Below are 22,130 nucleotides of genomic sequence, written 5' to 3'. Positions count from 1 at the left end.
TGTGTGTGTGTGTTCAGCCAGGTTGTAAATCATAGTTCACCCTTAACAAAAACCACTATAATATTCCTATAAATCCCTATGTCCCTAAATCCCTATATATTCTATAGGGATTTATAAAGGTGATAGTGACCTTATCATACTTTATGATATTGTTGTTGTTGTTGTTGTTGTTGTTGTTGTTGTTGTTGTTGTTGTTGTTGTTTCATCTGTTATGGTATCATTATAATGTTCCCATACTATTTGTATAGGGACTTGTTGTTTTGCTGTGATAGTTTTATGCCTTCTAACTTTTATTATAGAATTAGTATAGTTTGTTATAGTTTGTGAAAATTAGGCAAGTGAAATAGATGTAGGCCAAGGTTTAAAATTGTGCTTTCAGGCCCTAATAGTTGCAAATCAAGACCAATGAGCCTATTATATGTATGGCTGACTTAACCTTAATTAATCCAGGGAGCATGGAACAATCTGCTTCACATTCAAACAGATACACACATTTAAATTTAGGATTCGCTGCCCAGTACAAGCACAGTCTTCTAGTATAGCCGTATATAAATAGCTCAAATACAGGCCAAAGCAATATTATACAGGTCAGTGGTCCACATCAACAATGCCAAGTGGCAAAAATATTCAGCCTTCCCAACAGCTCATTGATACATTTTATTATACTGTATCTGTATACTTATCTTTCAACATATAGCCTATCTATACTGGATAGGCCATGTACTATGATATGCAGTGCTTAAAAGGTTTCATTGTGAATTGTTGATTTAGTGTAAAGCAAACTACTTGGAAATCATACTCTAGAGCATACAGTGTTCAGAACCCCGACTGAATGTGATTTTCCGCTCTGTCATGTCCCCTCCTGCACACTGAGGTGTGATCTGGACCCATGGGATATTTGTCTTGTTGTTGACATTTGTCTTGTCAACAACAAATGATAAAAAATGATAACTAATCAGAGAGCAACTGTCACCTCATTAACTTTTTAATTATATGAAATCAAAAGCTCCTTTAAAAATATGAGGTGGCCGACAAGTTTGGTGTTTTTCCATATACACTAAGTCCTTCTACATTCACATTTCAGGTTGTGGGTGTTTTCGGTCATAAGGAGATGAACTGACAACAGGAACAGACTGCCAATGATATTCAAGGCTGATAAGCAAAGACTGTTAGAACTATTAACCAAGTCATATGTTCAGAGGAAGTGGAGGTTTTCTGTTACCCAATGCAGTGAAAACATGAAAATTCATCAGCAGATTGATTGACTGTTAAGGAAGCGAGAGTGGATTATATATGTAAGATATCAGTTAAAAGCAATATCAAAAACAATACACTTGTGGTGATATTCAGTAAGTATCTTAATGTGTATGGCAACTTAATTGATGTAGACATACAGCATTAGTGTGTGTGTGTGTGTGTGTGTGTGTGTGTGTGTGTGTGTGTGTGTGTGTGTGTGTGTGCGTACAGTATGTATTTCCATGAGGGAGAAGTATTATACTCAATGTGGCTCAGTGGCCCTAGCCTATTTGAGAATGATAAGCCCCCTTCTGTGCCTCTGGATGTTGTTAAAGTTGCAGCAACATAATATTAGAGGGAATGTAACAGTAAAAACAATCAAAAGCTGTAGTGTTTAGTTTTATTGTTAATCAAATGACTCTTATGATAGCTTCCCATAGAGGCCATCATTTATAATAAACTGTATTTCAGTTTTATTCATATGTAAATCATCAAATGTCTGTTACAGCACATGCTCCAGACTTATGAATTTGACAATGTGTGAATGAGTGCATCTTGAATCATTTGCCCATATGGCCATGTGAACATAGGAAGCAGCTACATGTCTATGGAGGTGCTTTTGCGTCTCTAATTTGAAAGAGAAATGAAAAGGTTGAAAGAAAAGAGTTTTTTTCACTTTCAAAACCTTTTTTTCCCCCACTTTCAAAATAAAAATACAGAAGTAACACCATGCATGGCCTTATAAGAGAAAATCCCTCATGATTTCTGCACATGACTACTGAGCATAACAGATGGTGTTCAGATTATAGATTTGAAAGAATGTGCCCGAGTCATCTGACTGGGTGTTTAGTGGTTAAAACCAATGACAGATACATTTAGATGGTGGATTAAGCATATTCTCCCATCAGTAATTTGCTGAAGGAGTGGTGGGAATTAATAATTAGCATAACTCTGATGAGAGGGAGGAGAGCAGCAAGCCCCATTTCACTACATTTCATTTTTCTCATAGCGGGCAGCCGGTGAATCTGTCAGTCTGCTTGTCTTTCTGTCCCCTTGATATTTCACTCAGCCGATGCATGAGAGAGTGGATCAGTGAGTCATCATCAGGCTGTCAGTGGCACTCTCACTGACTCACACACACGTGCACACACACACACACACACACACACACACACACACACACACACACACACACACGTGCACGTTCAGACCCACTCCAGTTTGTTTGGAGTCTAACAACACACAAAGAAAAAGAGAGAAAAAATAAATATAATCAGTAATCATATTGCATGACATATTGTACATCAGATAATACTCAACTTTATTCCTCTTTCCTCAAATCCCCCCAGATAATATCATGTCATCATCATACTGCCATACGGCCGGGCTTGTAACCAGAAGGTTGCCAGACAAGTGTATTCCCCGCCCTCAACAACTACGTGTGTGTGTGTGTGTGTGTGTGTGTGTGTGTGTGTGTGTGTGTGTGTGTGTGTGTGTGTGTGTCAAAGAAGAGGAACGTCTGAAGCAGAAGGAATTGAAACTTTCAGTGTAGTGCCTGATGTCAGGGATTTTCTTGTGAAATATCTGTGTAAGAAAAAAAAAACGCAAGTGCTCTGATAGCCAGCTGTACCAAATGGGTCAGATGCTGGGTCACAAGTTCAGGGGTGTGTGTGTGTGTGTGTGTGTGTCATCATACCAAGAACTGTGCGTCTCTCTCTGCATGGGAGGTGTAGTGGAGAAAAGGTTGACATCACGTGCATTGTGCTTGTCTCTGTTGCCACTGGAGTCTTGAAGCGTGAACTCCCACACCTCCACCAGGTTAGTGCAAACTGTAAATCTTATCTTCGTTGTCAAACTCATCATGATGCCAGCATACGGTATAAAAAGAATATAAGTTTAAGAGTTGACACATTTGAAATTGAATTAAATTGAATTGAGAAGGACTGAGGAGAATTCTCATGGCAACTGAAAAGACCATTATGCTTTTACATTACCAGCTAGGTAATCTATTGAATAACACAAATCCATTGACTGTACTTGGAAAGTGACCGTGGCTTTCTTTAGCAAGAGTTGCCAAACCCATGTAATGTCATCAGAGTAGCAGGAAGAATGTGATGAAATCCTACCACCCAACGACCCAAGAGTCCTTTGGTACACTGAGAAATAAGCTTATGGCAATACCTAATTAAACTAAGTGCATATAATCCGGGGCAAAAGATATGTAAGCAAACCTATGCCTGGCTCCTGAGGAGGTGATGTGTTGTGTTGGTGATGTTCATCTGACATTTACAAAGGGTTACATTCATATCTTGGTATGTAACGAACCGTTTACACCATACTGCAGGCAGCTTTCACAAGAATTGTAACCTGACTGACCTTTTATACTGGGGCATTAGTGTTTCCCATTAAAACATTCTCATTACCTTGACCTTAGGGATAGAAATGACAATGCTTATGCTCCTTTTACACCTCAAACAACCTGCAGCTGGGACTAGACTATAGTGCGCGCGCGCGCGCGCGCGCGTGTGTGTGTGTGTGTGTTTGTGTATGGGGGCGCGTGCTCTAGCTCCCTCTGAACGACAGTAACCTCGAGCCTCTTTTCCACAACGGACCGGCCCCCAGCACGCGCCACCTTGACGAGTCCAATCAAAAAGCAGGGAATGCCCCCCCCTCCTCCTCGTGCAATAACACAGGGTGACGACGCGCGTGTCATTTCCGGGCTCAGATTACAGAAAGCAATATCAGCGGACAGATTCGAGCCGTTGCGGGAATTCAACTGCAAAGCGCCGTTTCAGAGCGTGCCTGAATTAAACGGCGTTCAGCGTCGTTCCTCCGTGGCTGTAGCCGGGGTACCGGGGGCGAAACATCCCGAGGTAAGCGTTTGTTTCGTTGACGTGCCCATTTGTTATGTGAGCGGATGCCCAGATGTGCGGGATGCAGCAGCTGCGTCAAACTCTCGCAGATAGACAGGAAAACACCCGGAAGTAAGGCGGGTTGACCTTCAAAGTAAAAGCCTATTATTTGTCACTTGTAAAAAACAATTATATATTCTGTAATCCCACGGTGGAATACGTCGATGATATATAGTCCTAATTAGTTATCAGTTTATTTGAATGTGAGCTCATCTCTCTCACTCCTTAATTGATCATCTGCCTAATCTCTTCTATTAAATTACATTACATAAGGCTACTCGACTTGGTAGTTAACAGTAGGAACGGAACCATTAGGAGTGGAGAAAGTACCAAAAGTTTAAGTAGCCTACTGTTACTTTGCTTAACTTTTACTTGAGTAGAATTATTGGTCAAATTGAAGTGAAGCTGAGCAGCTTGTTTCAAATGTACTCAAAGTAAAAGACATTTTCACACAGACAGGTTCTGAAAAACGCTACTCAGTTACAGTAATTACAGTAATTGTAATTTATTACTTCCACCCTTGCCTATGTGGTTCTGAATATATGCTGTGGAAAAGAGATTTTGGATAAGACAATACAGATTCCTCCGTAGATATTTTCTGTATTTTTAGTCTGGTACTTGTATTACTCAAAAAAACATTGCAACACGTGGTTTTATTTTGAAAGTTGTAACCGGAAGCTATCTTTTCATTCTGCTAGCTTGACACTGGTTTGGAGCGCTTGGTTTGGAGCGTGTCTCTGGCTCACTATTGAGAAATTAATACCTTGACACCAGCCTATGCACTAATGAATAGTAATGAAATCGATATTCACCATGCAGTATGTGTGTTGTGCTCAGTGAGAAACTGGAATAAGGAATGAATCATTTATAACTGTCTTATGGCGTTACAATAGTTCTGTCAGTGAGCAATGTACACATGAATAGCTTAGATTGGGGGTGAACCGGGATGAACCCATTATCAGCACACATTTTTTTTACATTGCCTATGCTTTTCTGACAAATCTGTACAATTATGATAAAGAAATGCAAGCTAAATAGGATGCATTCTTATTCATTTTTAAAATCAGTGAACACACCCCTCTCAACAGTCCTCCTCTAACTTTCAAAACCTCAAGCTGCTTCCCATGCTGGCCAATTGTAGGGCCTGTTTGCACTGCTGGAGTGAATTGGCCCATGGCAACGGTTATCAAATTGTGGAGGTCCATTAGGGAGCGCCTGTACGTACACAGAGATGCTATTGTCTCGCAAGGATGGTCCGATGTGATTTGAGAGCACACAGACACACTGTCTCCCTCCCCTAAGCCATATTTCCCAGAATATGCAAGCAAGGAGGACACAAGTCTACGTCATTATGGTGTTCTAAAAGATATCTCAAGTAAAGATGATATTTATGAACTCAGTAGGCTGTTGAGTGAGGGGTGAAAAGGACAAATGTTGTGCCTTAGCTTCCTTATTCCACCTGTGACCAAGATACACATGGTAAGCTGCAGCACATGTTATTGAATGGATTAGCTACTGCACATATAACCAGCAGTCCAAGTCAGAAACACCTAGAGAGCTTATAATGGACAAAGAAACAGGTTGGTGACTGGCATGTCTGCCAATAGTTTGTGTCACCATGCACAGAAGAAAAAGCTGCAGTCTGATCCACATAATCCAGCCAATTGTGTTTTGTGTTCTCACTTTCAGTGAAATCATGCTTAAGACTCCTCAGAGCTTTTGCAAGCATTTGATTACGCCATTATCTGGAATGGGTAAATACACTTAGACTTAGGCTAGTGTGTGCCTAGCTATCATGCGCCCACACACCCATACACACAAACATTCCACAGACACCCTTTTTACAATCACACACATACGCACACACACACTCACACAGTCTGACCCTTGGCAGTGGGACTGTGTCGTGTGCTGGTGTGTCGTTTCACCACAATGGCCATGTTGAACTTTTCTGCAAGACTTCAGCCTGCCTGCTTAGCTGAGTGGGTGAAAGCACGATGACGTCGGCACACAAAAGAGCCCATTCACACAATCCCTTAAGGAAGCAATGGTTCCCTCTAACACACACACACACACACATACACACACACACACACACACACATAGACGCACAGAGGCAAATGCCTGCTCACCCCACCTCTTAGCAGGCCTTGTCAGAATATTACCCAATTAATCCAGTGAGCGGAGGCTGTTTCCAAAGCTCCTGCTTGTTGCAGAAAGCTTTCCATTGAGCAACGACATATTGCATCTGCCCCTCTACGTTATTCTTTAAGGTAAGACATTGGGTTTATGCTTGCTTGTGTATCGCTGTGGTGCAAATTCTATGATTAGGGTCACAACCTATTGCAGAGCGAGAGAGTGAGAGAGAGAATGAAAGAGAGTGGAGTTGGGCTTGTTAGTCAGGTTGTTCAGGCGTGGTTGGATCATTAGGAAACCCCCGGCGCTGTCAGTGTGTGTCTGAGTTACTCAGCCTGCCAGGCTGAAACCACTGGGGGAACAGGCTTGTCTCTTCTCGTTGGTGAGTGGCTAATTAGGACTGCAGATAATGCAGATCAAATTAAATGAAGAAATTACGGGTGGATTGCGAATGATGTTCTGCACTGTGTGTGTGTGTTTGTCTGTGCGTGTGTATTGTGTGTTTGTGTATGCACGCACGCACGCACGCACAGATTTAAGTGCCAGTGTGTAAGCACCTGGTGGTCCTGAGTGTGGTACTCACACTGCCAGGGTTTGGGGTGTGAGTCCTACTGGGGCATCCTAAAATGTACGCACTCATGGTGTTGTAAGGCAATAGGCAGACACACAACCTCATTCCCTCTTTGACTGCATCACCTTATCTCCCTTCCCTTGTTTAATCTGACAGGTTGCACCTGGCACAGCACACATGGCACTCCCCACTACTATATCATATAGCCTAGTCTGTTGACATAGTGGCTAGCCCCAACGTCATACAGTTAAACATCAACAGATCTAGAACATCTTCAAGCCTCTTGATTCAGTTTATACTTCTTTGAACTAAATACTATTCCTATATTTTTTGTTAAAATTGGGCATACTAGATGTAGTTCCAGGAAACGATATCTGGAAATGGAAAAATTCAAGACTTTGTAATGTCACCACTTTTTGGGCCCATAGACATAGGCCTATAGCTTTGGCTAGCACAGTGTACAACAGGACTTTTTACCTGTGCTTTTTACCTATACCTGTGCAGAGTTAAGAAGAAAAAAAAGAAATAAAAGGAAGTTATTTGGTAGGTGACATGAGGAAAATTCCTGAGCTCTATAGTTGAGTAACCACGTTACTGAGCTGTCTGTCATGAAAACATATTCTCACATTATTGTTTAAAGTACGTCAAGCCAGTATTTTCTGACATGTCACATATGATATTCAAATTTCGAATGCTACAGTAGGTCTAGTTTTTGACAGCAGACCTAGAGCGCCTTGTGTAAGACTTGTAAAACTATGCGAAGGGAAACTGGTTAAGTCAGTTCAAGTCCGCTAGCACCCTGACCTGTTTATTCTATTCCACCAGACTGATATTTTGCTTATCCTAGTAGACTACAGCTGTAGCCTCTATGCCATCGACCTTGACTTCTGGCGTAAAAAAAGGCCATTGCCACAGAAAGTGAATCCAACAAAAAAAAAAAGGTCTGTGTCCCCAATGCATCAGTCAGCCCCAGCGACCTCTGATGAAGTGAGGCGTCCTGGCTGGGTAACGGGACACCGGCGCAACAATGCTGCTGTAGTTTGAGAGGAAGGACGCCGTCCCAGAGGGAACAGATGGCAGTTTGGGAGAACGCTGCCGGTAAACTCTCTGATTTATTCATAAGTCTCAAAGGAACACTTCAGGGATGAGTGTGTGTTAGATGGGAAGTGGGTAAGGTGTGTGTGTGTGTCGGGGGGGGGTAGGCGGTTTAGAAAGGGGTACAGCAAGGATGCGGTACTTCAGGGGAGGAAGATTAGCTTCTCCCTCATATGAATAATGAATTACTGCTGCTAAAATAGACTATTGGAGGTCTAATTCAGTGTGTGTATGCGTGTGTGTGCTTGCACATCATTTTGACGGGAGACATTAGTTTAGCTGCAGGATAATAACGGCAGTTGATGATGAAGTTATGATGAAGGCCCCAAATGGCAGCGAGAGGTAACTGTGTGAGTATTGAGGACTTCATTACCCAGAAATTATGTAACATGATGTCAGTAAAAGAAATGTCTTCTTCTGTGTGTGGTGGTGTGGAGGTGGTGAAGAGGTTCAGCCATCGTTGGTGAGTCCAGCTCTCTCTGGACGGAGCGCTCACTCTCTGCTGTTTAGGAGACACTTTGTATTTCACTCATAAGTTTTGATCTGTCACTTTCTGTGTGTGGAGGAGATTTCCCACCAGTGACCACACCTGATACCTGAAATAATAATAATATGGGCAAATAGGGCGAATCTATTGTGTCTCAGTTAGTGGGGATGGGACGCTCTTCTTTGTTGCAGCCCTAATTTGTGATTCAGGCAGATAAGATGGGTGTATTTTTACATGCAAATCTTGCCCAGTGCAGCTTTAATGCTAAGCACAGCCTTGGCACATGGTGACATACATAGGTTCAAGTAGAGAGAACTACAGCCAGCCTGTCAGCCATGGCAGAGGGTAAACGCTGATCTCTGTTCAGCACCCTGGACAGCTCCGAAACACTGCCATCATCAGCTGGTGCAGTCTCCATCACCACCCTGGTAAATTAGAATGTATGTGTGTGTGTGTAGGTGTGTGTGTGCATGTGCGTGCTAAAGAGATTGTTACAATAGAAACTGGGAGGTGACATGAACTCAAAAACCACACAAACACACATGTATAGACCTAACCTCCATTGACAAAAGTTCAGTCATCGCTATACATTTGCACACACACACACCTTTCACCCAGTTGAGGGAGTGTGTGGCAGTCCATCCCTCTCTCTCCTGCCGTTGCGTCACAGGGTTTAATGGGTGCAGTGGGGGCCAGTCGATCCACTGTTAGGCAGAACGTGTACACTTTAGATACAGCTTGTTCTGTCTGTGTCCTTATCGGTTCCTCTCTTTGCCATCTCTGTCCGTCTAGTGGCTTGTACCCTGTCACACACACTCACACACACGCTCATTCAAAAGCCTCTTACATATGCCATCTCACACTTAGTGTCGTCTGCTTCTGCTGGACTCATTCTCTTTCAGTTTCATTCTCTTTCACTTTCTCTCTCTCTCTCTTCCCCTCTCTGCTTTCCTCTTCTGCGCTCTCGTACGGGGCCGATATTAGCCTTTTATTAAAATTTGGATATATTTGGATATATTTTTTTCTTTTTCCAAATCTCATCCCTTTTTCTCTTCATCAGTCCCACTCTACTTTTCCATGGCTTATTTCATGACATCTGCTTTCTCTCTCTCTGTCTGTCTCTCTGTCTCTCTCTCTCTCTCTCTCTCCCTCTCTCTCTCTCTCTCTCTGTCTCTCTCTCTCAGTGTCAGGCCAGGCTAACAGTGGGGGAGAGTGTCAATGAGTTGTGCTGTGTTCATGCTGTGTTCTTAGTTAGTCCACTGGATACAGGGGTTACAGGCAGGGAGAGGAACATTTGAACAGAGAAACACAGAGCTGAAGGGTGTGTGTGTGTGTGTGTGTGTGTGTGTGTGTGTGTGTGTGTGTGTGTCGCGCTGTGGTTTGCCAAAATTTCCCTTCTGCTTTTTGGCGAGCGCAAGGGGACATGTGACACATCGGCCTTTTGGTTGTGGTTTCAGAATGAGGCCAAGCCGAGGTTCTCGAAGGCTGCAAAAGCTGAGTAACACCCGAAGTAGAAGTATAATCTCAGGGCGCTCTGTCATATTGAAACTGTTTTAACAGTCAAAAGGAATTAAACAGTAGTGGTTGTTCTATTACTGAGTTAATGTCATTTATTTTCCAGAGGTAGCGTGGACCTGTGGACTCGTTATCGACGAGGAGTATAAGCACTCTCTAACAAAGAAACCGAAGGAGGGGACAGAAGAAAAGAGGGACTGACTCGACTAGAAAGAAGAGAACAGCAGGAGGAAACTCTCTCTTTATCATCATTGAGAAAAAGACGAAGAAAGACAACGAGGAAGAAGAGGTGAGAGACACATAACACTAACAACCCTTCCTATAGGTTTTCTTCCTCCTCACTCTCTCCCACCACTCCCCCCTCACCTAAAGTCAAACGTTACCCATCAAACCCTCCGCCACCTCCCCTCTGCTTTCACCCACCTTCCCCAGGATGAAGCTGAAGGAGGACCTGAACCCCATGCTGCTGCTGCTCTTCCACCTGATGGTGTGGATCTACACCTTCATCACCTTCCTGCCCTCCTACCTCCTCAGCTGGATCTCCGGCCCTGACCCGGGCTTCGGCGGCTCCGAGGAAGAGCGAGCCCAGAGGGCGAAGGCCCGCTCGGTGTCGGGATGCCCCGAGGGACCCTACCGGGCGGTGAGCGCCACCAAGAGGCTGGTGATGTCGCTGCACCCCGGGGTGGACACCCTGGACAAGGTGTTTGAGTACGCAGCCCGGAGGTTCCCCCACAGAGACTGCCTGGGTACCAGGGAGGTGATCAGCGAGGAGGATGAGCGCCAGAGCAACGGGAAGGTGTTTAAGAAGGTATGTATGGACGGATGGAGAGATAAGTTAAGGTGGAACTCAATAGGTTTATTAAACATAACACAACTAACAATTACAACATAACAGGGTATTAAGCAGAACTGTAAGAATGAAAAGTTTGATATATATGAATGGCAAAATAACAGCACTAAAGCATATTGAAACAAGTCATGAATGAAAAATACGTCCAATATAAAATAAACAAAATACATGAAACATGTTCAGTATGAAAATAAATGAAAAATCATTAATGTGTCATGTCAAAGGAGTTTGGACCAATTATAACTCAAATGGTTATGCAGTTGTATTTGGTGGAAAAGGCTCTGCTCTTGAGGATGCTCCCCAATGAATCCAAGCAGCATGTGAGAGATCCTGCTAGGAGCAGAATAAACCCCCCAGACATACAGTATATCACTCAATAATATGAAAACCAACATAAAACCAGACATAATTCGGAAATAGCTTGCACAAGCGTCCTGTGTGCAGATAATAGCAGGAGGAGGGAGTTTTTTGCAGCAACCTGGTCTATAGCAGCAGTGGCATGAATGATCAGCAGAGTGTGTGTGTGTGTGTGTGTGCTGTCAAATTATAAAGACCACCTCACTGACTCGTGAATGTGATTGGTGATTGAGAGTCAGCTGATACAGCTGATGTGTTGTTTGGATGGGACAGCTGATAGCTGATCAGCTAATGGCATGCACCACTTCAGTGCCCTGCCTGAGGTAACGAGATGCTCCAGTAAAAATGTCAAGATACATGCAATATAGAACAGATGAGAAGAATATGAGACTATGAAGAAAAACAAATGTGAAATTACAGCATATACAGAGAGTGCACATATGTACAGGTCGTGTCTCAGCATGCAGCATTCACCTTATCAATATACTCAGTTTTACAGATGTAGATAACTCATGTACAGAATGTGCAGATTTGTACATAATGCATTACTAGCTGTTCACCTTGAAAAATGGAAAGAGATATTAAGGTCAGATGAAGAGCAGACTGAGCAACAGAAAGGTGTGGAGGAGTTACAGAGGGAGAGAATGGAGAAGAGATAGAAAGACAGACAGCAGGGAGGGACAGTGTTTAAAAAGATATGGAGGAGTGGGATGGGATGGATGGTGGAAGGAATGCAGGATGAGAGATTGTATGGGTAGTATTGATAGAGGATGAGAGATGGAGTGATGGCACTGTGTTTTGAAGCTTCACAAAGGAAAGAAAGATGGATGGAGGAAGGAATCGATTTGAAAAGTAGGTGAAAAGAGAGGGAGAGAGTGGGAGAGAAGGTAGTAAAGACAGAATCAGGATGAGAGACACAAATGGCGAGATGTGGGGGGGGAGTGGTGGCAGAAAAACAGAGACAGAAATTATTGGATGAGGAGAAGATGGTGAACAGGAGGGTGCTTTAAGGGATTTTAAATTGTTTTTATAAAACGGATAGTTCCGGTCCTTGATTATGATTGGCTGAGCTGCGTTCGAAGCCGTTTTATAATACTCTATAAACACACACCTGTGACCACATCACATCAGTATTACTGCGCCAAACAAATTGTCCGTCTCTGCGTCTGTGTGTTGCTTGGCAACCATTCTGCTAAATGTCGCTGAAGAACTACATTGCTTGGCGGAAGAATGATTATTTGTTATCAATAAATTATTGCATTTTTTTGTTGTGTGTTTATTTTATGAAACCTTGCCAGGTATATGTAGTAACCGTTTTATAAAAGCAATAAGCCCTGTGAGGCCGTGGTTTACAGTGATTTTAGAACAGCTAAGGGGGTTTTAGGCACTAACAACACCCCTTAGCTGTTCTAAAATCACTGTAAACCACGGCCTCTTGGGGCTTATTGCTTTATTCTTCACTCGAGACTTGTCACATTGTGAGGAAGAAATGTGTCCTTCGTATTAAAATTAGATTGTTGGTATCCATCAGTATTCCTCATTTCAACCAAGGAGCATGGCAAGCTGCAAACTATTTCTTTAACACTGGAAAGGCCAAGCCATTGTTAATTGATAGCTGTTTTGAATTTTAGAATTGAAATATCTCAACTTTCAAATTGTCCCTCTATGACTTTTCCTGGACCCACGAACCAGTGTTATAACACTTTCAAAATCAGTTCAATTATAATCAATTATGGTAATAATATATTTTCCCCTTCAGTTGATGGCTTATTCACCTTTTATTAGAGCCCCAAAATCCGTTGGCCTTTCTAGTGTTGAGAGGAAAGAATTAGGGAAAGGGATACAAGCTGAAAAAAGAGAATGATAAAGACAGAAGATGGCGATAGAAAGTTGTTCAAAAAGAGAGTGGGGGTAGGGGAAATGGAGTGAAAAGGAGGCTGCAGAAAGGCTGAGAGACAAGTTTGACGCTGACATTTAGTGGCATGTTTGGCATTGTGTCATCTCTGACATTTTGGATTTGCTTTTAGACTATGCACCAGTCTAAACTAACTCAAACTCAACTCAAAAATGTTGCCTCATCATTCATTCTCAAGTGTGTATGAGCCAACGTTGACGTGCACACTTTAAATTACATCTGAATTACCCCACTAATCCCAATTTCCTAATCCTTCTAATCCACTTACACCCCACTGTTGAAACTCTGGCTGTTGCAAGAAAAAATGTCTCAGTTTTTTTTTTAGCTATTAACAATTGTTTCCAACCTGTAAGACTCTTGGGAAACAGTACAGTACAGTACAGTACAGTAAACTGTACTTGAACTTACATTTGTGTGTGTGCATGCAAGTAGTATACTGTAGGTATAACAGCATGTGTTCTGCCTCAATTGCTGCACTAGCAAGTATGAACCATTGGGAGCCAGTATAACCCCAGTAATGCATGTTTAATAATATGTGTGTGTGTGTGTGTGTGTGTGTGTGTGTGTGTGTGTGTGTGTGTGTGTGTGTGTGTGTGTGTGTGTGTGTGTGTGTGCGTGCGTGCTCCTGTGGACCCATGTGATTTATGTCATATCAGTGTATGAGTGTTAGAGAGTATATCCAGAAGTCTTATGTTTATTTTCCCTGTCATGCCCCTCTGAGCATGAAATACACAGGCAGGCCTTCAGGCTTCGTCAACACACACAAATATCAGTTAAAAAAAAGACAGTAGAAGAAGAAGTTGTCCTCTTTGGTGATAGATACACTCAGTGAACTTTTGCTCCTGTTCCTGTCTCTTTTTCATACGCAGCAAGCAAAAAATAACTCCCACTACTGCGCTTCTGTGATGAAAATGCCCCCCCCCCTTCACACAGAGAAAGGAGGGTTAGGGTAGCGGTTCTATATGTAATGACTCAGCTGGTAATTGAAGACCCCAGTGTGGTTCTTAAAAAGACCCCATAAAGGGTCTGTGTAGAACCATTTGAGCATGGTGCTATAGAGAACCTTTCTAATAGGGTTCTTTATAGCACCAAAAATGGTTCTGCTGGTACAAACTTAAACAACCTTTCTCAGGTGCTATATAGAACCCTTTTTAAGAGTGTGCTTTTACCGTCTAGCTGAGTATCTCTCTCCCTCTCTCTCTCTCTCTCTCTCTCTCTCTCTCACTCTCTCAACCATCTCACTCTTCTCCTCCTCCCCTCACTCACCTGCTCCTCTTGCCTCTCCCTCTCTGCCCCCCCCCCCCCCCCCCCCCCCCTGCAGGTGATCCTGGGTGAGTACCGCTGGCTCTCCTATGAGGAGACCCACACGGCGGCGTCCCGGCTGGGCAGCGGTCTGGCATCGCTGGGCCAGCGGCCGAACAGCAACATCGCCATCTTCTGCGAGACCCGGGCCGAGTGGATCATAGCCGCCCAAGCCTGCTTCATGTACAACTTCCCACGTGAGTAGAGGGAATCTGTGAATAGGGAAAGACGGGGATACACATGTTGACTGAGGGTTAGATCGATATATCAGTTTGATGATATTGGCCTGATATCAGCCAATCAATGCCGTCCACCTCTGATATGATGGATAAGATACAGCTTTTTTTTGTACAAGTGATCAATACTACACTGGTTGTATATGGGAAGCTGTCAAACCCTAGTAAAAATACCCCAAGCTACACACAGACATGTACATGGATCAGACAAATATGTTGTGGGCACACCTGTCCATGCAAATGGATGTGTGTATGTACGCACTCACACACAGATGCACACACACACACACATGCACAGATTTCCCAGGCATAGCTGTTTAGCCTTGTGACCTTAAGTTTGGGTCTGATGAGTTTGGGTTTTAGGAGACTCTGTGTTTCCCTGTTCCTTTTCCAGTTGGACGGTTCCCACTGAGCATCTTCCAAATGTGTGTGAATTATGGTGAATTTATAGCCATTTCTTTGTGTATGTGTGTGTGCGTGTGTGCGTGCATGTTCCTGTACTTCTGTCTCTGTGAGAACCAGTTTGAGTTTTAAACCTTCAGAATGAGGACATTTTTGCGAATTGAGGCCAATTTGGCCGGTCCTCACTTCATCAGGGGGCTATTTTAGGGTTAGGACTTGGTTTTAGGGTTAAGTTTAGAATCAGGATTAGGTTAAGGTTAGGGTAAGGGTTAAAGTTAGGCATGTAATGGTGAGGGTTAAGGTTAGGGTTAGGGGATCTGGAACAAATGTAGTCAATGGATGGTCCTCATGAGGATAGGAGTACTTGGATGTGTGTGTGTGTGTGTGTGTGTGTGTGTGTGTGCGTGTGTGTGTGTGTGTGTGTGCGCATGTTCAAGCTTGCAATAAATTGAGGGACAACTTGTAATATGCAGAGCCCAGCTGAGACAGAAGAAGGTCAAATTGTCCCTTCTGCTCCGAGTTATATAAGTGTCCCACTTCTCCTCCTCCTCTCCTCCATCTCATCCCCTTCTCATCCCTCTCTCTCTCTCTCTTTCTCTTGTTTGACCCAGAAGCTGATTTTTCTTCTTTGTGATGGAAACACATGCACACACACATACACACACACACACACACACACACACACACACACACACACACACAAGAGTGCATTGTTATGTTACACATGTACAGTGTCTCCACACAGGCTTCATACATTTGTCACACAAAAATGGTCCTAGTGTATCAGAAAATGGTTCTTTTGGCTTGTAGCATAGCAGCACTCTTTTTGGTGCAAAATAGTGCATAAAAAGTGCAAAATAGTGAAGAATAATTACAGTGAATGCCTTTATTTAAGGCTTCATTTAATGGCCAATTCATCTTGAAACAATTAAATCATGTTTCGGTAGGGCGTGCCTTCATAGGGAGTTAAAGCAAATGGAGAGTGTGATGAACTGGCCATTTAATAAAGGCTTTTTAACTTTTTCACTTCAAGAAGTTTCACCTTGGTTCTTTCTTCCTTGATTCATGTCTTAATATATTCCCTACCAAAGATCACCTTATATATTTTGAGTATCCACAGCAGCACTTTCTGTTTGTTAAATCTTTCTGTTAGTCCTTGAACAACCCTTCCTTTTCTCTGTGTGCTTTAGTTTATGCTCCATTAAAATGTCACGGTTTCTGTAATAATAAATGAAAATATGCTGCAAGCGCGAGCCAAAAAGTGTATTATTCTCCCTCGCAAAGACAAATACTCTGACAGTCAAAAGCCTGGGGCAATGAATAACACATCCAGTGGGGGGTAGAGAGGGGTGAAAGGTGAGAAAGAGCGAGAGGGGAAGAGAGGCAGGGGGAGAAAGAGAAAGTGATGGGTGATGGCGTCAGAGGAGGGGTGAGAGGGTCTACGTGAGCATCTGATGTTGACAGAGGCATCACGGAGTCAGCCAAAGGCCCCCAGTGAACTCAAACACTTGGCGTGTGTGTGTGTGTGTGTGTGTGTGTGTGTACGGTGTGTCCAGTATTGGCTCTTTGTCAAAAGGCAGTGGTGTTCATCATCCGCTAGCTCTCTCCACTTGTCACTAGATATGTGTGTTAAATCAATGGAATATGCTGTGCAGGAATTAACCTGCAGTGCATTTGTTCTCTAAATATTTCACAGTTGTCATGTGGAAACCTCGTAACTCCAGTTTTGTTGATTTTCATGTTTTAACTTAAGCTGAAGGACATTGCTTTGACCCTGGGCTTATAAAACCCTTTCAAAAACCCATTGGATAAGCTCAAAACTGCAGAATGGTCAAATACAAGGCTGTTTTCTAGGTGACATTATAGAGATAGGAGGTTTTCAATATGCAACTCTGTGTAGCCTGAAGGTGTGTTTGATCTTCTGACATTCAAATGAGTTTTCTAGAGAAGTGTGTGTGTGGCATGCTGGAGCCCAAGCTAGTGTTTAGATCTCACGGCTGGAGGTGTCACGGCCCTCGTCCACACACACACACACACACACACACACACACAGACACAGGAAGCATGAAATATTGGACCCCTGTGACGCAAAAACGTCACCCATAAGCCACAGTTTCTGTGTCTGTGTCAATGCAGGGTTACATTAACACTCTCTCTCTTTGTTTCTCTATATCTCTCTCCTTCTCTCTCTCTCTCTCTCTCTCTCTCTCTCTCTCTCTCTCTCTCTCTCTCTCTCTCTCTCTCTCTCTCTCTCTCTCTTCACTGTTGTTTCATTCCTTCACCTTCACCTCATCCTTCCTCTGTCACCCCTTGTCCCACTGAAGTGTACACACACACACAGACACACACACACACACACAGGCACAGGTATGCATCAATTTGACAATTTTTGTGCAAAAAAAACAAAACAATTCCAAATATTAAGTGTTTCTCCCAGAATAGTATTCTTGTCAATGTGATAAAGCCTATGAAACAGCATTTACACTGTCACTAAAACTCCATTGAAACATCATAATACTACTATTGCTACTGCTGCTACTAAAAAAATAACACAATAATCATAATAAAATATTCATGCATACTTGTAATCTGCTCAAAATGTTGTACTAGAATCAATTCAGGTTGAGGTCTTCCCATAGTAGTATTGATCAGTTCTAGAATAAATATGTAATCAATCAAACTGCATCATATCCGTCATATCAGAGGTAGACAATACTGACTGGCTGATATCTAATTTTTAATAAAACTACAATATCGGCCCCATATATCGGTCTAACCCTAATGTATAGGCCTAAATGCTGATGCACATGCAAGTGCACATGTATGCAAGCACGCATACAGACGCTTAGTCACATATGCACTTAGTCACAACACACACACACACACACACACACACAAACATTCCAGTAATGTTTATTTCCCCAAAAGAGCACTTATCAGGCAGCGAGAGCTTGCTTCCTATTGGCTGAGAGGCCGTTGTGAGGCCTCTGAAGGTGCCAGATGAGGTCATCAGTGTGGGACAGGCCAGAGCAGAACTGCTGAGCTGTGTAGACCGAGAGCACGTACATTATCCATCTCCACACATGCCTCACTGTCCATATGATGAAAAAGCACACTCTTACACACACACACACACACTATAGGGCTAGTGTGGGGGCTAGTTCCCTCCCAGTATTGGGAGGGAACTAGCCCCAGAGTCCACCATGATGTACCTGCACACAGTAGTATAGAGTAGTATCCAGTGTGTGTGTGTGTGTGTGTGTGTGTAGTTATTTATTCATTAATGTAGCTATTTATTTCTCTATTTATTTATTTAGCAATCTTTGTATCTATTCATTGATTGATTGATGGGACCTTCAAGTGGGCCTATGTTACAATACAGAAAACCCAGCTGCCTCCATAGTAGAGTGAGCTCAGTTCCCTTGAGTTTGGCTCAGACAGCATGCCGCCATCCTCCAGAGACCTCAGGAGAATAGGCGTAGGGATGTGCAGTTTTTGAAGACAGTGAGGCGACTCACAGAAAAGCATGAGTTATCTGTTTATTCCAAGAAGCATGACTTATAACCACTATCTACTGAAAAGACACGTGAATGACAAAGACCAGACCAGGATCGGATCTTGCAAAAACTATCTTCCTGTGGAAACCCTTTCTTGTAAAATGGGTCTGTGTGTTTTATTTCAACTTTATTTAACGAGGTTGGTTAAACATGTAACCCAATGTAAAAATAATATTGTAAACAAGAATTTGTTCTTAATTGGATAAAGGTTAGGTAAATAGAAATATTGAAAGTTTGCAACTAAAGAAATAAAATGATAACAGATGACAAAACTAATTCTAGCACACATTTATTGCTATTCAAGACCTTAAAGGATACTTTATGCTCTTTAAATCATTTACTTTAAATCACTTTGCAGTGATTTCCACGAAGACATACCAGAATACATAGATATTTTTTGCCTAATTCATTTCTGACCTCATCTGTCCCTCATTTCTGAGGGACAGATAACAAAAACAAGAGGACGGAAACAGTAATTTGCACCAGGTTTTTTCACTTATAAGACCCAGAATGACCTTGTAGAAAAAAAACTGAATCAATGAGTAAGTGTTTCAGGAGGATTGTTGATTAAGGACAGCTTACCATCCCCAGGAATGCTTTCACATGTCCGCACACACACACACACTCACACACACACACACACACACACACAATTTCCCTATTGACACCTATGTCGAACAGACGCAGTAATGTAAAGGAGCACCGCCTGGTTTAGCCCAGTCCCTGGACTACGATCCCACATCAGAACCAGACATGATGCCATCACTGAACCATCACAGTGTATTGTGCTACTTATCAGACCACAGGCATAAACACCAGGGGCTGTTAGATTATGTCTCCTGAGTGCAATTACACCCTTAGATAGCAATGATTAACTCTGTGACATAACTACGATATACCGTAATATAAATACATGATAAATTTGACAGAATTTCTCAGGGATGTACAGTAAATATGTGTCATATTGAAAGGAATATTTGTGATTCAGTGTATGTGTGCGTGTGTGTGTGTGTTGCAGTGGTCACCCTCTACTCCACTCTGGGAGGTCCGGCCATCGCTCATGGGCTGAATGAGACCCAGGTCACACACATCATCACCAGCAGAGAGCTCCTGGAGACCAGACTGAAGGTGAGAAAACACGCACACACACACACACACACACACACACAGGAAAGGTGATTAAAGACTTAGCAGCTTATGGGCAATGTAGATGGGCAACGATAGCAGTAACAACAAAGTAAAACATAGATTCCAAAGCAGTGATGTAGTGGGAAATAAAAATGTGGGTAAACTATGACCTCCAGGCAGTGATAATCATATGGAAAACAACCACCAATATAAGCAAAAAATAATTTATGCCTCTATCCCCTTAAAAGACCCTATCTTCATATTACTGTAACCAGTTTGATACGAGTTACTATGATGTATACAAGGAGTGAAGATTCATTTCAAGCTATAAAGGCTGGTCAAGTGGGGGTAAACTGAGTTTAGGTGGGTTTACCCTCCACTACATCCCTAGTCCAAAGTCTATAATCTATATTTCCTGCCATGAAAATGTCATATAAAATGCATAAAGCATAATATTGAGGCAACTTCTAGGCCACTGTTGTCCATCAGTCACGCAAAAAGTTCCTAAACAGATTGATGAATCTATAATCTGTATATTTGTGGCACATAAATGCACCAAGCCATTTTACTGAGACATTCAGTATTGGGAGGGAGTGTTGAGGAAAGAAAGATAGAGTGTGTAAGTAAATGAGGAGGAGGAGAGGAGTGTGTCAATATGGTAGAATGAGAAGGAGGAGAGGATGAGTGCACGTGATGGGTGTTGGGGCACGTTTTGGACAGATTCCACTCCCCAAAGACAGATGATGCTCTGGCATTTGCAGTCCACTTTTATCGAGGTGGCATAAACACAACTCTTCCTCTGCTCGCTCTCACACGTTCCCTCTCAGCCCAAACACTGATGAAGATCATGTGCACGGGATTTTCAGCTAACCGAAAGAGGACACCTGGTTTTCATCATGTGTAAGTGTGTACACATGCATGCTTGTTATGCTTGTGCTCATGCATACTGTTTTTGTGTGTGTGTGTGTGTGTCAGGCCATCCTAATGGAGGTTCCCAGACTGCAGCATATCATCGTAGTGGACAACACACCCACCACGTGGCCCGGCTACCCACGAGGCATCAGTGTTCAAAACATGGCCGCCGTTCAGGAGCTGGGAGCCCGGCCTGAGAACGGTAACCGTTTGTGTGTCTGCTTGTTGTGACAGTGTTTCTCAGATGATATGTAAACCCATTTGGTCAAGAGAATGTCTTTTTTCCTTTCTGTTGATGCAGTTTGAGTTTCTGTAGGTGGCGCTCTTTTCTTTGTCTGTTCAGCCATGGTGGCTATCACAGCTCATGATAACAACCCAGTTCTTCGTTTACGCTATGCTGTGGACTTCACCAAGACGTTGCAAACCAAACTACAACTAAACCACAACCCCAAACCAAAGAGCACCTTCAGCAAATGTCTCCACACGCGAAAACCCAACAGAAGCACACGCCATCCTCTCTTCTTTGAACCAAACAAATCAGCATCAGCCTTCCGAACGCCGTACTAGTCGAACCTTACTTTCCACCCATGTCTTTCACACACCGCTTCTCCCCTGTTTCTGTCAGTATACTCAAAATCTCACTAACGGACTCTCCCACTCACTCAATAAACCGGGGGGGAGGGGTCGGCGGATCGGCCCATTAGGTCATGTGAATGAGGAAGCGCTCACATCTGTGTCAGATTAAGGTCGATCGGGAGGAAGAGGAGGGGTGCTCGGTCGGTCGGCGGACGGACAAGGAAAGCTTCACCCTCTACTTTGTTTTTGTTTGTTTTTTTTCCCAGTTGTTGTTGGCCCCTTTAACCGGCTGACCCCAAACAAGAGGAGCTGGTACTGTTACGGGTAGATAAAAAGAGAGGGAAGGAGGTTAAGGAGGGGAGGATGAACCACTGGGATATTGGGTAGGGTCATGTTTACACACACTACTGTTAACTTCACATGACATCAGCTCTCGGAGCGACACACACTCCTCCACGCCTCGCATCCGAGTGCCGAGCGAACGTCAGAAGAGAGGCCCGCCCCTCGTGATTGTCACGTCCGTTTTCCTCTCCCTCCTCTCCCCTCTGCGCCCTCTCCTTCGTCCCTCCCTCCGTCTTCTGTTTGGCTTTTTTTCGGGGCCCGCTGTGCTCGGACGTCTCAGTACTGTTTGTGTTCCACACAGCGCTGAGCAGAGAGGGAAAACAAGAGCAAAACTTTCATTTTCCCACATGAAGAGCGCACTGCTGCTGGCCTTGCAAACCGCCGACTGGTTTTGTTTCCTTTTTAAATGATTTGGATTTTATTTATTTATTCAGACGGTAGGAATCCTAGAGAGGGACAGAGAGGAGGCAAAGTGTACGGGCTTGTGGCGGGTTTTGAACCTGGGCCAGAAGGGGGTTCAAAAGGCAGGGGTCTTAACACCCTGTGCACCTGATGTCTTCTAGGCACCTGACTGTGTTTTCAACTATGCTCCAGTTCCACA

General features: G+C 43.3%; 1 protein-coding gene across 1 annotated transcript in view; it reads left to right on the top strand.

Annotated features, from left to right (window-relative positions):
• Positions 1–3,971: 3,971 nt before the first annotated feature.
• The window catches only part of acsl3a (acyl-CoA synthetase long chain family member 3a), a 34,896-nt gene continuing 16,737 nt past the window's right edge, over positions 3,972–22,130 (top strand). Inside the window, exons 1-6 of the mRNA XM_071919628.2 lie at positions 3,972–4,109; positions 10,059–10,241; positions 10,385–10,760; positions 14,396–14,573; positions 19,590–19,699; positions 20,675–20,813. Coding sequence (XP_071775729.2) covers positions 10,386–10,760; positions 14,396–14,573; positions 19,590–19,699; positions 20,675–20,813 — 802 coding nt within the window. The 5' untranslated portion in view covers positions 3,972–4,109; positions 10,059–10,241; position 10,385. The remainder of the gene's footprint in view (positions 4,110–10,058; positions 10,242–10,384; positions 10,761–14,395; positions 14,574–19,589; positions 19,700–20,674; positions 20,814–22,130) is intronic.

This window comes from Centroberyx gerrardi, chromosome 6 (genome assembly GCF_048128805.1).
Source record: "Centroberyx gerrardi isolate f3 chromosome 6, fCenGer3.hap1.cur.20231027, whole genome shotgun sequence".
NCBI classification, from domain to species: Eukaryota; Metazoa; Chordata; class Actinopteri; order Beryciformes; family Berycidae; genus Centroberyx; species Centroberyx gerrardi.
Note: the sequence above shows the minus strand (reverse complement) of the source record. Positions and strands in the feature narration are given on the sequence as shown.